The sequence below is a fragment of the Melopsittacus undulatus genome, chromosome Z (genome assembly GCF_012275295.1).
Source record: "Melopsittacus undulatus isolate bMelUnd1 chromosome Z, bMelUnd1.mat.Z, whole genome shotgun sequence".
Lineage (NCBI taxonomy): Eukaryota > Metazoa > Chordata > Aves > Psittaciformes > Psittaculidae > Melopsittacus > Melopsittacus undulatus.
The window spans coordinates 63,995,362-64,012,317 of record NC_047557.1 but is presented as its reverse complement, the minus strand read 5'-3'; the positions used below and the strand labels follow the sequence as shown (position 1 = coordinate 64,012,317).

The window sequence follows — 16,956 nt, the reverse complement described above, 5'->3', positions numbered from 1 at the left end:
TGCAGTCAAAACCCATCACAAGTTAAATACACCTAGCTAATTTAATTCACAGTATAGAGCAGGGTAACCAAATCTGACAAATATGAAACATCAGATTTCTAACAGAACTGGAAAAAGTTAGCTCTAATCCGTTCATTTGTCATTAACAGCACCTCCAAAGCAATATGGCAACACCGTATGTTTGCTATCCAGGAGAGGCAACTGAGACTTTGGTAGGTCCACTAGAATCACCTGCAAAACTTCAGTGAGAATGCAGTAAGGCGTAACAAGATGCGATAACAATACTACACCGAATTTCAGGATGTTGAGGCAAAGCACACGTCGGCCATTGCGTAGCGTCCCCCTAAAGGTAGTTTATGTTCGTAAGGCAGATCTTCACTCTCATCACAGACCTGTCGCCGAAAGCCAGCACATTGCGCAGGCCTTCCCAGGAGTAGGCGGCAGCCCGATCAGGCCACATGGCGACAGCAGCGGCCGAGACCACACCGGGGCCTTCTTCCCCAGTCCAGGCAGCCACGCGGGCCCTGGGGAGGGTCGGCCTGGCCCGGCCCGCTCGCACACACCGCCGCCCAGCTCTGCCTTTACCTGTCCCTCCCAGTGTCCCGGGCCCCTCCATGCGCCGCGGCCTCCACCTGATCCGCGCCTCCCCCGCCAGGCCGGCACACCAGAGGGGTGGGGAAAGGTGTCTCACTCACCTCGTTGTTGAGGTTCAGCACGGTGGCCATAGCACCAGCCGCTATCCGCCCAGCTCCCACCGCCACGGCACGCTCTCCACACGCTGTCGCACCGGCTGCGTGAAGCGAAACTGAACGCATGCGCCAGGACTGCGGCGGCGAAGCCCCTCTAAACCGAAACTCTATGGTGGAACCGCCGCTCTAGGCCATGTCTCGGAGACCTCGGTCCTCCGACCCCGCCCCGCGCCCCGTCGCAGTTCCGGGCGGAGGCGGCCGGCGTGGGTCGGGATCGCAGCGTCAATTGGACAGTGAATTACGTAACGTCCCGGCTCATTTGGGGACGGCGGCGGAGGGGTTCGTTCCTGGTGTCCGTCAGCAGTAGTCAGGGATCGCGTTTTCTCGCCTTGCAGTTGCCGCCGCGGGACTTGGCTGGAAAAGGGTACAGGAGGATTCGGGGAATAGTGCCGCGCTTCCAGGCTTCTTCACCTGTACTCCCATTTTCCCCGTGACACGAGGCAGCTTCCATTTCCAAACCGCTTTAGAGTTTCCAGACTGATTTTCCCGTCCGTGCAGAAGGCAGGGCCCACTTGGCACAGAAATAAAGGTTTAGCTCTCTAAAATTCGGCACGCACAGCTCAGTTTAAGGAGCTGAGGGTGGGCCCGGTCGAAGTCTGGAAAGTTTGGCAAAGTTTCTTCAGGGCGTTTCCTCGTTGTTCCCAGTTTATTGTGCTAGCAGGACCTGCTGAGCAACCATGGCAGGGATTAGAATTAGGTAATTTTTAAGGTACCTTCCAACCCAAGCCCAATTCTATGATTTAAACTCTTACAGGTATTTTTCTATCGTGTAGAATTCATGGCTGAATGTAAACAAGTCTTGGCATGTCAAGAGAATAAATCAGTTATTGTTTCAAGTCACTATCTATTGCAGTGTTCATAAGAACTGAGATAACATTTAAAAATATTTGATGAAGTCGTTTTAAATGTAAAACCATTTTGTTTATACTAATAAAATCAGTTTCCGTGAAATCTGCGGTTGTGCACCAACGATTAGCTGGTCCCTGGGTGGCACTGTCGTGCCTGGAATGATTCTGCTTTGAGTATAAACGAGTACAGCTGTTCCCATGTGCTTCTGTGCTGCATTTTGTCTGCAGGATCTAGCATTTAGATCTTGTTATATGTTAATGTTTGATTTCTAAGTGGTGCTCATGCATCTCCTGTAAATTAACTGCAGCTAAATTACCTTTGGCTGTGACTTTTATCCAGTCTTGCATGCAAGTGGGATCAGGCCAAACTAGTCCATCCAAGTAAAACTTCTAAGTTCTGAAACATTTAGGATGTTTCAGAAAGTGGTACTGGTTGCTCGGTAGCAGTCTACGTTTCATTTGGATCAATAAAGAGCTAGCAGAAACTACTTTGCACTTATCCCTTCATAATGTAGTACTGGTATTTCCAACTGGAGCTGTATTTCAGGATAATGGGATTTCAGTTGATGGGAATGCTTTGGCTCTAATGACAGGTGAAGGATATTTACTACAGCTGCTGATTTGGAAAAACTCTGGCTTGAGCAGTTATGCCCAACCTACCTAGTCAACAGACCACCACTGGAGTACCACTGGTGGTAAGCAGCTATAGTGTTCTACATGAGAAGTAGCATCTTTTGATTATGTCTGCATATGCAGCAGTATTGGATGTGATGCACTCAATACCATCAGTGTATTTTAAAATAAAAGAATATTATATCTAGATTGTATTTGTACACACCGAGTGTAAAATTGGAATCAGAAACAGTAAGGAAAGGTCTTGCAAGGAAAATAAAGAGGTGCTTACCTTTGTCTTAATGTTTTGTACAGAACTAATTCCTAGATATGCAATTCTTAAATTCTATTGCACACTTTAGCAAAGACAAAGGCAAAAGCAGAGCCAGGGAGCCAGCTGTGGTTCTGACTCCAACCAGTGTCAGCCTGGCATCGTACCAATTACAGTTGTTCTCTGTCTGTGCAGCCTGTTGGGTCGTAACTTCAATTTTTCTTTCCATTTCCTCTGGACACTGAAATTACTTGCTTTGGAAGTTTCTCATAGACCCTGATGACATACTTGTGACCATTCTTCATCCAACAATTTGGGGGTTTTGTTACTTCGTCACTGATGAAAACGTGTATTTTTTCTGGCTTCACCTTTTTAAACTTCAGTGGCTTCCAGAGTTTAGAATCACTGTGCACCACAGCTGGTTCATTGGCTCTTTGTCACACTGTTTTTTAGACTTAAAGTCATTCTAATTCAAGATTTTCTTGTCAGCTTGTCACAGCCAGTATGCTCTGAGGCATTGCCCCATATAACACTTTCGTACTTTGATGCTTTGTTCTGACCTTTCTTCCTTTCATGTCAGTAATTCACTCAGATATTTTGGCATACTTTCTCAATGTTTGAATGTATTTTTCCGGACCATCTTCTCCACTTTGAGAATAGCTGCTTGTGTGCCCATGTGGCAGGGCAGCATGTATTTACAGGACATAATATGTTGCAGGACAATACAGAAGAGTCAGAGTGATAAGTTATTCAAGGAAAATGGGGGTTATGACAGGGTCCCATTTCCCTCCCTTGATCTTGGCACTCTTCAGGGTTATGTGATGTAGCAGCAGCTGTGCACACACTCTTGCAGCTACACCTGGCCTTGATCCCAGAGGCCATGCATATAAGTCATATTTTTGGAGTACTTACTGAAATGTGTGACTGTTAGAATCATAGAATAGTTAGGATTGGAAAGGACCTCAAGATCATCTAGTTCCAACCCCCCTGCCATGGGCAGGGACACCTCACACTAAACCATATGTTGCAGACATTTGCACTCATATGCACAGTACAGATGTAATGAAATATACATTAAGTGAATTTTGTGTTGAAAATGCCAATAAGTATATCCTAGCAATTTCAATTAATTGTTCATGTTTTGTGAACCAATTTTAAGAATTTTAGAAGTTTCACAGAATGCAAGTGCCAATAATGTTTACTAGACATTAGGACCACAAAGGCAGAAGATGTTCTATGACTTGTAGGAGCTTGTGCTCTGACTTTCTCAGAGGTGTTTCTTTTTGCTGATACTAAGGCATCTGTTCAGGGCTTGCTCCTTTCTTTTCTTGGAAATTATTATTTTTTTTAAATTATAATAACACTTCAAGGATCTAACTGACAGTAGGATCATGTTTTTTACGTAGCTCTCTACATATGTAAGAGAAAAATTCATCATCGCACAACAAGCAACTGAAATAGCTAGGTGAAGTACTGAAGCTGCATCTGATAAAAGGAAAATGTAGGATATAGGAATTATTAAGTGATGGGTTGCAGAAGAAAACAGTGTGCATTACACATTCATACTTCATGTCCCAGGCTGGAGTTCACCATAAGATCATCTTTTTAGGCTGCTTTTCATATACATTAAAATATTAATCCAAAAATATGTTTGAAATTTAAGTGCTTGCAGTGTTGCTGAATATTGAAGGATGTTAAGCAGGAAGCAACATCCAAGTTAATTCTGCTACTTTAGTAGCAGGGTGATGTGATCACTTTGGATTGAAACGTCAAATTTCAATGAAGAGCGTAACTAAGGCAGTAACCATTAAGCATGTATGAAGACACAACAGTTTTTAGAAGTGAGGAAGTAAGAAAAATAAGTCTGCAATAACAAGAACCGTTTTTTCTATTCTAATAGTCAACTAATTTCATAAACAATTTTATAGACTACCAAGGATTTTTAAAATAGATATATTTCATTTTTTTGTAATGTAATTAATTCACATTTTGGTATGAAAATTCTATTATTAACAAAGTTCACTGTGTATTCATATATGGCTTGTTAATTTGTTAAAACCAAGGTCAATTGCATTTTCTGACATCTTTTTCTAAAGAGCGTATTCATGGGATTTTTGGTGTGAATATCATTAAATCACCCCTATTATAGCAACTACATGGCACTCACAAAATACACGCTTATGGAAATAATGACACTAGCATTCTGCAGCATGCTGGCTTCACAGGAATAAGATCCAGCTATAACTGGGCTCAGACATACATACTGTGTGTTAATATGTACAAGAAACTTAAATGGGAATCAGTTTACAAATTAAGCGTAATCTTTTTTATATGGTGTGCTAAGACTTTGTAAAAGTTTAAAATTTTAAATACAGGAGAGTCTAGAAACACTCTACAAAAGGAATAACATTGTCAGTTAATAGGTTTTGCAACTGCTTTACAAGCAATTGATTCTGATAATGTGTTCAACTGAACTTGCTATTGAAAGGTATTTCAGAATGGTGGCAGTAATCACAAAAGCATAGATCAAAACTTCTTGAGAGAAAGGTGTCAGCATTTTAATAACCTTTCTAAGGCAGTAAAAAACCTATTTCAAAATACATTTGATATGGGTTTTTTTTTTCAAATAACACTAAGAAATTGAAATTCTTCAAAGTATTAAAGTAATTCTGACATCTGATAGAGAAGGAAGAGCATATAATAGTTGGTTTTCCACACAGGATTATTGCCTTCTTGCGTTTCCTAGTTTAATGCATTTTAGTGTATTGTTGATATCCTTTTCATACTACCTTGTAAATACACAGTACAGACACAAAAGTGCTGTTCTCCCATTTCAAATGCTGTTTGCTCATATTTGAAGCAGGCTCTGGCATGTTTTGCTTTGAGCTGCCCAGCAGTCTTGTAAATGTGATCTTTATGGCCCTGCTGCTCACATCAAGAGGCAGATCTCAGGTTTCACACTGCTTGCTCCCTCACCTCAGTGTGATACTGTTGATACACAGTTTTCTGTTGACACCAGTAGTATCTCAGAAAGTATATTAAGATCTTGAAAGTAAAAAAAGGTCGTATTTAATGCAGAAGGAGGGCTGCAAAGAGAAAGTTAAGGTGAAAATTATCTAGGAAGATAATCAGTGCATACAGTGCCAAGGCACAGAACTGTGTAAGTCAAGGGCACATACTACAGTGTGGCGCAAGTTGTAATACCAAAGTGGTAAACGAAACCTTGAGGAGAGTATTGGCTCCATGAATGAATATGAGAGACTGTACTTTTAAGGAAAAATCACTATGCCTTAGACAGCAGGGCATATTATCTGAATATTCAAGGCTCAGTATACGGGCTGAAATGCCCAGTGTATTTCTTTTGAAAGGATGGTACTGCAGTCATTGTTGATTCAGGAAGGATTTGGGAGAAATGGCTGGAGAGTAGAATTAGGGTAGGAGCCTAACTAATGATTAAACCTGACAAGATAGCAGGAAAGACAGGCTGAAACAGGAGTCTGACTTGATGGGTGAGTTTGGAATAGAAAGCAACACCTGTATTTTTCACTCCTGAGAGGACTGCTGAATTTATGCTGCAGGGAAAATTACTCAGAGATAAGATAATATTGTTTATGTAAAAATGTAAAGCAAAGCATTATAGTTTTATTGTACTCTGACAAGTCATAAATAATTTTATTCCAGAATTTAATTTTCTTAAGCACGATTTTTTTCTGTATTGGGAAGTCTGAAGGCCAAAGTTCATCACACCCAATGCTAGGTTTTTAGGCAAGTTTTTCATCAGGAGTTAAATCAGCATTAATTGCCCCTTCCATTTCCTTCAGAGAGCGACAGAGGGATACTTCCAGAAAGCAATAGAGCTTATCTAAGATATTCTGCTGAGGATAACAGAAGTCTAGGGTGACTAGATTCTTAGTTTAAATGCCTCAATTGAAAATTCGTTTGACAGTATGAATCTTGGCATGGATACTATTGTTGGGGTTGAGAAGAAAAGCTCAGAAATTTAAAGAGTGAGTCTCCCTAAGTCAGAAATCATAAACAGGTGCAATTTATTCCAGATATCACAATGTGTTTCTTGAATGCTCTGTGTTGTAGTTAAAAGCCAGTGTTTAAGTCAATGTGATTTTCATCAGGTTCAAATACAACAGTAGTTGGGGGATTGGGTTCCCATAGTCTATTCCAAAAAAAACCTCTCAGGTTTTTTTCACCTTTAGAACTGATCCTAGGAGTTAAGTCTGTGAGCTGAGCAGAATTCAGAAAGGATTCCTCCCTTGGAGGAGTCGAGTCAGAAGCACTTGTCAAACTCCACAGGAAAGAAGGTGATCTGGTGGTACCTGCTCACTTTAGGTGAAGTCTTCATTTGGTAACTCAGATAATTAGCTCTTTATAATAAGAATTTGGAAGAGTACTGCTTTGGAGTTGCATATTTGTGCAATATTGTTAGATGGTGATTATTGAGAATCCTGTTTCAGTGTTGATACTAATGATAGTTTTGATGTTTCGAGAATATAACAGACATACTAGAATAAATCTGTGTTGGTGCAAGTTTTCTGAATTTCTCAGCCTCATAATTAACAGGTATTTTTACCAGAATGTGCAAAGGATTGTTGCACTTTAACTCAAGCTTCTTAAAAGGGTTGTTTACTCATATCCTGGTCTGAAAGTAAATGAAATTTATACTGAGAAAAAAAAATCACTTTTTTGTTGGGTTTTGTATTCTTTTTTTGGCCCCAAAGAAAATTGAAAAATGCAAACAGAAGTCTAGAATGCACTGTAAGTCATCTTAAAGTAGTTACTTGTTCATAGTAGTTCTTAGAAGTACCACATTTTCTTTCACTGGTCTGGCTTAAAAGAAACAGCTGCTGATATTTACGAGCATAATCATTTACAGAACTAAGGGAGGTTCTAAAAAGTTTAGGTAGCTAAGAATACGTGTAGAAGTGGCAATATTAGATGCATTCTGTGATTTATGTTCTCATACATATTTCATAAAATGCCTACTTATGTGTCTTCACCTGCCATCTGTTACAATACTGAAAAGGAAGGTACATTTACAGTCAGTTTGGAGATACAAATAACAGATGGATTGTAGAAACTTCATAGTAATTAGTTCTGCTTGTAGGCATGCAAGTGCAGTCAATGGATACTCATTTGTAGTAAGTTGCAAAGATGAGTGCATCATTTCTTTGTTGTTTTTTTCTTTGTGGGTTTTTGTTTTGATTTGTGGGGTTTTGCAGTTTTTTTGTTATTTTTTGGGGGGGGTAGTTTTTTTACATGATTCTGGCTAGAAATAGTTTGCAATTGGTCTTAGAAAGCAGTCTGAAGCTAATATTTATACCTAAACACAATTTTATAAGGTAGCTTCAAGAGGAAGTGTCTGTAGTGGAAATTCTGCCTGATGCATCTGTAACTGCAGCAGCATTAGCAGATTCGTGTTTTGATGTTTTTGTAAATGGAGTTGAAAAATACAGATGAAAAATTAACGAGTCTAATAATTTAAGAGATTGTAGAACCAGCACAGCTGGCAAAAATGGTTTCACTTAAAAGCACTTTGTATCATTGCATAAGAGTACATTTTGTGATATACCCAGAGTTTATGTAACGTGATCCTTTGGCAAAGACTGAATTTACTGAGCTTTCAAGCCACAGAATGACAGAAAAACATAGTGTCTTTCAAATGTCAGAGCTATTGCTGAATGTTTGCTGTGAAACTAGTAAAAATGGGACATACTTTTCTGACTTCTGGAGACTTTATAATTTTTAACTTCAAATACATCTTTATTCCAGTGATAAAGTAACATCAGTGCCGCACACTATTTTCTATATTTAGTTTATAGAAAAGTGGGTTTGGTGTGAAAGTGATGATAAAGAAGTCACAGCTGTAAAATTTATGCTACAGACACAGATATTCCTTATTTTTGAGCTTCCAGGAAACTTATGGTGTGCTGACTTTATGCCTCAATTTTGTTGTGTTTTCAGAGAAAACAATAATCCTTTCTGGGAAGTTATATGCAAAATTTCTATCAATAAATAACTTGCATTTCTTAATCTGTTCCATTGGTTATTACTTCTAATTTGTGAGATAATGAAATAATTTGATTATCATTTTCTTTGGGATTTGACTGGTTTGGAAAATGTAGCAAAATCACACATTAACAAACTCTTAACTTTTAATTCAGTATGTTAAAAACAGGATACAGTGTTACCATCAGAATAAAAAAAAATACAGAGTTGTTTTAGAAAGAATCTGTCAGCAATTTCCAGTTAGGAAAATAACCTTTATATATAAATATATTTATAACAGAGAAGTGTTCTGGGATTCATGAATATTGGAGTGTGGATTCTCAGTATAGGTAAGTGACCACTGAGGTCAGGCAAAGCATGTGTACAAGTTTTCAGGAGGTAAAAACGTGGGAAGAGTACACCTGGTTGCCTTTCAGAGGCATGTGGGCAGACTGGACAAAAGGACAGAGAGGAAATCTCATGAAGTTTAGTGATTTTTCATTTTCTGACAAGTAATTTTCTCAGAACATAGACTTCCTTTTCTGTAGAAACTGAGTGGACGAATATGTTAGAACATCTAAGTCTTATGGGTGGCATTACGTCATAAATAGTTGCTGTACCTATGCATCCTCTCCAGAGTTTTTTTCTGGGCTTTTTTTTTTTTTTCCTGGCAGTTTTCTGTCAGTTTTGTTTTTCTGGAGGTTTTTGGTGGTTTTTTTGTTTTTGTTTTTTTTTTTTTTTCAAATTACCCAAGTTATATGTATCTCGTCTTGGTTCTAACTTGATCTAGCTTTCATTTTGGCAATAAAAGCCTGTCTACTATGCAATAAGCTAGAAGCAGAATGTGTAAGAATGTAAAAGAATGGCTGTTGGTTTGTTGTGGTTGGTTTGTTTTATTTGTTGGGTTGGTTTTTTTTTTCATTTTTTCTTGCAAATGTATTGAAGTTTCTATTAATATATCAATTTTATTGACATGTACATTTTAATTTAGATAACCATAGGAAGAATATTCTATTTTCTTATTCGCTTGCTTCCTTGATTTTTTAGCATTATTGAAGTTGTTAAGCCTGCTAATAAATCAGTTATCATACATTAGCGTTTCTTTTTTATCACTGACTTTGTGTGTGCACGTGTACACTCTGGACCTGTGACTTTTTTTTGATACTACGTAAGAGAATAAACAGAAGTCTTTTGTACTAAAAAAAAAAATTACACAGGCTCATTCACAAGGTCTTCATTAGGCTGATGCAGCAGAATCTTCACAGCTGAGTTAGTGCAGACACAGCTCTGCGTAGGTTTTCTTTCTTTTGAAGCAAATAGAAAAGGAGCAAAGTGAATACTTGGCCTCTCTATTGCTTCTGTTGCAACAGAAAATTCCCAAGGCATTGACAACTGTGGCAGCCAGTCATTCAGTCACAGTATTTTTGACTGGTTATAGGCTTTCAGTTTTTATTGGTTTTGGAAAGTGATGACTGGCTTGATGTAGTAAGTAAATATGCATATGAATTCTCCTGAAATCGCTCACTGAAAGTGAATATCCCTAAGTAGCTGTCAGTTATGGTGCTATGAGGCTCTGAATGAATAGCAGTTCTTTTATGAAACAATGCATGCACATGGTGATCATGTCTGGTTCTCTGCCAATGAATGTACAAAATCCCTACAACCTGCATTAGTATCTTGATTAACACCTGATCATATTTTTTCAATTCATGGCAGTGATGCCTGAAAAAAGAACAAGTATATTAGGTTTGTTCCAATCATAATGAGGCATATTTTAAGGGGAATTATCAAATGAATATGTGAATAAGAAATACTGTGAAAATATTTCACATCCTCCAATATCTTGCTGCCCAGTGATGCACACTGACTTCTAGGATTATTTTAGAGAGGACAGCCATAGCAGAAATATTAACACTGGTCAGGGTCCAAGAATTTACCTTGCTAAGGTTCTAAGTGGCTTGCTTAAATTTGTGATCAACCTGAGGAAAGAAATATGATTTCTGCTTTTCAGCTTCATGGCCTGTCTACTTCATTAGCAAAATTTTAACCACTGGCCTCCAAAGGGAGGTTATGTCAGTCCTTCTTCTGATTTCTCTTTCATTTATTTATAGGTGAAACGACAGGCTCTGCATGACTGTTCTGAAGTGCAATAGTTTTGGAAAGTAGATAGAAAGTTGCTAGCTCAGCCTCCATATGACTTCTGTGTAAAACTTCTAGGGGGAAGATGATAATGAATTCTGATTGTGCTCATTGTGCTTCTCACTCTGACATGGAAGCTCCCGGGGAAAGGAAGCAAGGTCAAGAGAGTCCTTAGCCACTGAATTGTTCTCTGCAGTTATTGGCAGCAGGCTCTCAGAATGCTTTAATTTATGTGAGGGTCAAGTAAGGGAATCGCAGGGCTGCTGGAAGTTCTAAACTGACAAATCTTATTGCTGAGTGTAGCATAACTGGGAACCAGAAAATCTAGACTGAAATCGGTGTATTGAAAACCTGTAGTACCTGAGTATCCTTGTGCATAAGGCTTCACACATAAGGAGTTTGGCCTCAGCTCATGTAAATAATTAATTTACTTAGCCAGACCTTTTTATGCAAATTAATTTAAAGTCTCATGTTAAAACTCACTAATAAATATTACTTTAGAGTCCTGAGTGGTTTGAAAGGGGTAGAAGACTAGTTCATTATAATGATCTGACCAATGGGAATTTTCCTGCTACTTCTGGGAGATATTTCTTTTAGAGATGATGAGTTTGTTTATGATACCATTAAAATGCAAAATCAGTGAAAAAGTCCAGAAGGCAATTTCCATGCTGTTTTTTGAATGATTATACAGTCATCACAGTAATACATGAGCCTCTGTGGACCATCCAGCAAAAGGAATGAGGAGATTCACCTTGCACACATAACCTGAAAAATGCTGTGTGAACAATTTATTTTTGTGGCCTGGTGTCAAACCTGGAAACTTGAAGGAAAAAAAAGTTCAGAATGATCTGATTTTAAATTCAAAATAATGGTAATTTACACCACTTTTGCACTTCTTATTTTTACCACACCTTTCCTACTCTGTAGAAAATCATTTGAATGAGCATCTAGAAAAGAAAAATTTCTACTGCTATGCCTTTTGTTGTATTATTATCTGTCATATTGTTCAAAAGTTATCAGTAAATTACCACTCCTTTATTCAAAGAAGTAGCCTTCTTTTTTTTTTTCTTTTTTTGCAAGGGATGTCTGAATGGCTAAAAATCCCCAGATGCTGCCGTGTGTGATGCTTTGGATAATTTTGTTGTCAATTCACAAGATACCTACTCCACCTGAGGTCCCTGATTTAGATTGGTTGTGGTATATTGCTCTTGTAACGTTATCACTGCTAAGCAATAAATTATAATTTTCTGATTTAATGAAAATCTAGATATATTTAGCAGGTTTCTGCTCTCCACTCTGGATATTAGCAAAAACATATAGGTTCTTGATACATGAGAGGGGATCTACTCAGAGCCTTAGTATGTGTAGCATTAATAATCCAGGCATTTGAATATTTCCATCAAGTGTGTTTTAGCAACTTAATTTTAAATTTGATCATGCATTAGGAATGGAGATTTCTCTTGGTTTGTTGTCATAGATTTTGTGTATGAACTTGTAAATTATTCTATAAATTTATCTCATATCTGCCTTATGAAGTTATACAAATTTACTGCTCAGTAGAGCAAGGCCAAGAGTCCAGGTTTTGATATGCTCTGTGTTTTATTCCTTAAGGAAGAGGTTATAGAGTTTTTCTTAGTTTCTCTGTCTCTCTGATCCATTAAAAACATTCATGGAGCTACTTAAAAAAGAAAACACCTTTGAAAATACCCCAGTGTGATGTTTAGAATACTGTAATAGGAAATAGCTGTTCTGGTGCCTGTGGCGAAAGATGAAGTAGAAATAGTCCTAACCATTGGACTTTGAGTAAATGATAAAGTCTCTTCTCCCTTTGTCAGAAGAAATTCTACGGTGTTTGTTGTTGGCTCTTATCAGTTGGCAGTCCAAAAACCTGCAACATTCATTTACGTGGATGTTCAGATACATTTTGTAGCATATTTTTAAAGATTTCTAAATAAAATGGACCTTCAGTCTGCATAAATCAGCAGAGTGAAAGTAGTATTTTAAAGTAATTTTTAATTTTAAAGTAATAGTGGCCAAATTCTGTCTGCTTTATGAATAAAATCAATGAAAGTGCTAGTTAAAATGTGGTAAGCAGATTTTATGTCATGTGTCTGAAGTGTGACTATTCTACATGATAGAAATAGTAGTCTGTCAAATATCCCCATGTTATGGGTCATAGGGTATACCATATGGATTGGAACAGTATGTGTTTTCTTTCCCTCACAAGAAAGAGTAAAAATGTAAAGTTGATATTTGTAACTTTCTGTTATACAACTACTAACTAAGGTGGATATGGATGGAGAAATTATCCAGCTTTTAATATCACTGAGCAATGCCTTCAGACATCACTCAGCAGTCAGATCTAATCATGTACTATAGTTGTTCTTACAAATTTTGCCCACTAACATATAAATAACCTTTTTCTGCCACCAAAACCTGGAAGCACCTTTGGGAAGGAGATATTTACTGATTGAAGGAGATTTTAAGTGTTTGTAAGCAGACGTCCCATCTTGTGTTGATACTGAAATCCTTTTATTTATAAGAAAGAAAATTAAGACTACTGCTGGACTTATCAAGGACTTGGCCCTGCTGGAAGAGATAGCCTTCTAAAAGTTCTCACTATTTTTCTCAAGGTTCACACTGTTTAAGGGGAGACACTTCTTTTTAAATCTTCAAGGGAAATCTTGACAGTGGGGCCAAGATGCAGAAATGTTCACATCACAGGAATTTCCTTATTCAAGACAACAAAACACTTAACACTTGTGTGTCATTAGCTGATGTTACTGCCCTGGATTTCTCTTCTCTTAGCTGCTTTTAATATCTCAGATCCAGAAAATACCTGAGTAAATTAAAAATCTACGAATACTTTTTTAAAAATTGAATTAAATCACAACATCCTTGATATTATTTAAAGTTATGAGAAACCAGTCAGGAATTTTAACTTTGTTTGAAAAGTAAATATTCACTAGTACTACAAGTTTAACATCTGTTCTTCCAAAATTTTGGGCTCTGGTTTATTTAGGATATATAATCTTTATATATAATGTATAAGCTCATACATATAAAATACACATGATTTTAATGTAATGCTTAGATAGGATCTTGACTTAAGCATGTATTGAACAGTTTTTATGAAAAGGGAGGAACTTAGTTGTAAAACTGCTTTCTTTCATGAAGAACCTGTAGCTTTGTATATTGGTAGAAAGCAGTTTTATCTATACATCCTTAAATCTTGTGCTTCCTTGGGAATATAAAACTCTTTAAGAAGTCCACCAAGGTTTTTCTAAAGCTTACTTTAGTATTCAAGTCCTCGTAAGTAAAAATAAATTACAGTTGGAACTATGGAATTCTAAAAATATATGTAAAAACAATCCTTCTATGTGCAAGCCACTGCTACTCAGGTTTTGATGTGAACACCAGCTCACGTCTGTAATATCTAGTTCTTAACAGAACAAGAAATGTGAGGAACGGAATTGTACTAACAATAATAGTACCATTGATTCACTCTGAATTACTTGGTCCCAGGGTGATCATTGCAGTAGTCTTTTGTAGGAGATCTGTCATTACAAATGTTTTTGCCATGATGGACAGTAGCTGAAAGCAAAATTGCAACATCAAATTGCAGCAGCTGAGGTTAGAAAGTAGAGTTTAAAAATTTAGTTTAAAAAGAGATTGAAAAATGTTTGAGCTGTTTTAGAAAAGGCCTCTTATCTCCTGCTGAGGTGGCAAAACTTAAGATTTGTAATATATGAAGTAGTGAGATGTATGCTCTAACACAGTTTGCCTAATGTAATACATATATGAATGTAGAAATGAAATAGTCAGATATGTATTTGGATACAGCTCAACTAAGGTAAGAAACATATTTCTTCTGTTGTTCCTTTTGACTGTTTTACAAGGTATGATAGCAAAGAGTAATGAGATTGAGGTGGCCTTCCCTTCAGAAAAATATAACTGGATGAAGTCTCCTTGAAAACCCCTTAAACAGCCTGATCAACCACCTGCAATCATCTGGATGCAACGTAAATGACACAGACTTCTTCCAAGGGAAGAAAATTAAGGAGTAAGTATTCTGTATGGCATTTTACCTTCCCAAAGTCATATATTGTATGGAGCAGGGAGTATATGTAAGTGTGATAGAAAAGCTGTCTTGCTAAATGTACTCTCAGATCCTCATTGGAGACAGCAGTGTGTTCATCTAAGTAAAGATGGCAGTTAGCTTGCCTATAAAGATGAAAATGCTGTATGAGTATCCTTAGTAGTGTCAGTCTATTGCGTCTTTTGAAGCAAAACAGGACTTCAAACTGGAAGTTCAAAGCCTTTGTGATCATCAGTGATTTAATATTATGGTGTTCAGTTTACGCTGCAGGTACTAAAAAAATAGTTGTCAAAAAAGCTTCAGCTGGAGCTGCTGTGAAGTTAGCATGTACTTGATGATTCTCATTTCAGTTATGGTTTTGGCTATTAATTTTGGAAGAATTTGCTGTCTAGTAGCTTACAAGATTGTATTACCAAGTTCTGTATTGTTAGGTTAGCATATATTACATAAATAATAAATTAATTAACTCATAAATAATTATTTAAGTATGGAATGCTATTTTAAGGTTTTTTAAGATACAGAAAGAAGTTCTTTACTGTAAGGGTGGTGAGGCACTGGAATGGGTTGCTTAAGGAAGTTTTGAATGCTCCATCCCTGGCAGTATTCAAGACCAGGTTGGACAGAGCCTTGGGTGACCTGATTTAGTGTGAGGTGTCCCTGCCCATGGCAGGAGGCTTGGAACTAGATGATTGTAAAGTCCTTTCCAACCCTAACCTATGATTCTATGATTCATTTCCATCACCATAGTGATATATGCTTTATTATAATATGTTTTCATTATTTTTTGGGGGTATTCAGGGTGCTGAAACAAATAGCTGTTGGGACATTGAGTGTTTCAGCACTTTCGCAACATCTGTTTCTAATTTGAACTTTCTGTACTCCCTTATTTTCCTGCCCTGTCTGGGCCTCACTGTGAAATAGAGCTGCCAAAATGAGAAAGAAATGAAGTTTCTGGTCCCCTGAAGCTGTGGTCAGGCAACAGTGCGCTGCAATGTTTTCTTTTTGCACCACTAGACATGTGAATATGCACTCAATTTTATTCGACATTTTTTTCTCACAGGAAAAGCGCTAGCCAACTTTATGACAGAGGAAAGGCAGCAAAAAAGGGTGATAAATGATTCTCAGTTTCCAAAAGATGTTTTAGAGACTGTGGTCTGCAAATAAATCTACCAGTCTATTGATCTGTATTAAGTCAACCTTCACAGGAAAATCACTTCCCAAGACTCAGCGGGCAACAATCCTTCTTTCAAGAGTGCTTACCTCAGAAGATCTAAGTTGTTTCGAAGAGCTGTCAGGATGTGGCACTTTGCTAGAACTGGTCCAGATTTCACTGACAAGAACTTAGAATACTATCCATCTCTGGTCTCATCAAGTGTTCAGGAAACATTTTAGGAACACACTGTTTCTTAAAAAGATTTAGTGAAACTGACATGTCTGAATTTTATTAAAAAAAAAAGGGACAAGTATTGTCACAAAATTCTAAAGAGTATTTACATATTCATGGGATACAAGGATAAAATTATGTAGGATACTTTTCTAAAGGAGTGCAAATTTTTCTTAGAGTTCTGTGAAGGTGATATTTCTCCAGGGCATTTTGGCAGGTCACTCATGGGCTGCCAAGAGAAAGGACTCTGACACTGGAAGTCTAATAGGAAATACTCTCATACTAAGAATGCATTTCAGTGGTAGCAAAGCTGGTGAATTTGCAGTGTGGTCCAATACTCAAAGTGAAATCCATGCTAGGAGTTAAAAAGAGTATACTATGCACAAAATTTGATAAAGGAAAATTAATGGAGGTTGGGATCTGTTTTGTCCAAATGGAAGTTCAGATAGACACTCAGCTCTCAGATTTATTAATGTTTTTTTTTTTTTTTTGAACCAGTATATGATGGCATTTCAGTGTTCCAGCAGTCAACAAGGGGAGAAAAGACCGGTTTGAACATGTTGTTCAATGTTTTTGCATCCAGGGTCCTTTCTGCTTTCCAGCTCTTTCTACACTGAATTCAGATTTTTCTCTCATGTAATACCAGCCAGTTCAAACAGAGAGAAGTTTATATTGCATTGTGGGAAATGTTATTTTGAGAGCCTAGGCCAACGTGGAATAGAAGCCTGGTATATAATTTCCATTGTGCAGTATAATGCCTGGGAAATGCTATTTAATATTTTGTTATTTCAAAAATAAGAATGTCTTTTTTTTGTGCAGTGTAAAATGTATGAGTCAGAGAGACCCACAGCCAA

The 16,956-nt window shown here is 37.6% G+C and overlaps 1 protein-coding gene across 2 annotated transcripts in view; it reads right to left on the bottom strand.

Moving 5' to 3' along the window:
- Window positions 1-925, bottom strand: part of SRFBP1 (serum response factor binding protein 1) — a 77,613-nt gene extending 76,688 nt beyond the window's left edge. Inside the window, exon 1 of one of the 2 annotated variants that reach the window (XM_031043123.2) lies at window positions 696-925. In XM_031043123.2, coding sequence (XP_030898983.2) covers window positions 696-815 — 120 coding nt within the window. In that variant the 5' untranslated portion in view covers window positions 816-925. Of the gene's footprint in view, window positions 1-585; window positions 608-695 lie in introns of those variants that run through there. The other variant, XM_031043124.2, reaches the window with a different exon arrangement.
- Window positions 926-16,956: the final 16,031 nt, after the last annotated feature.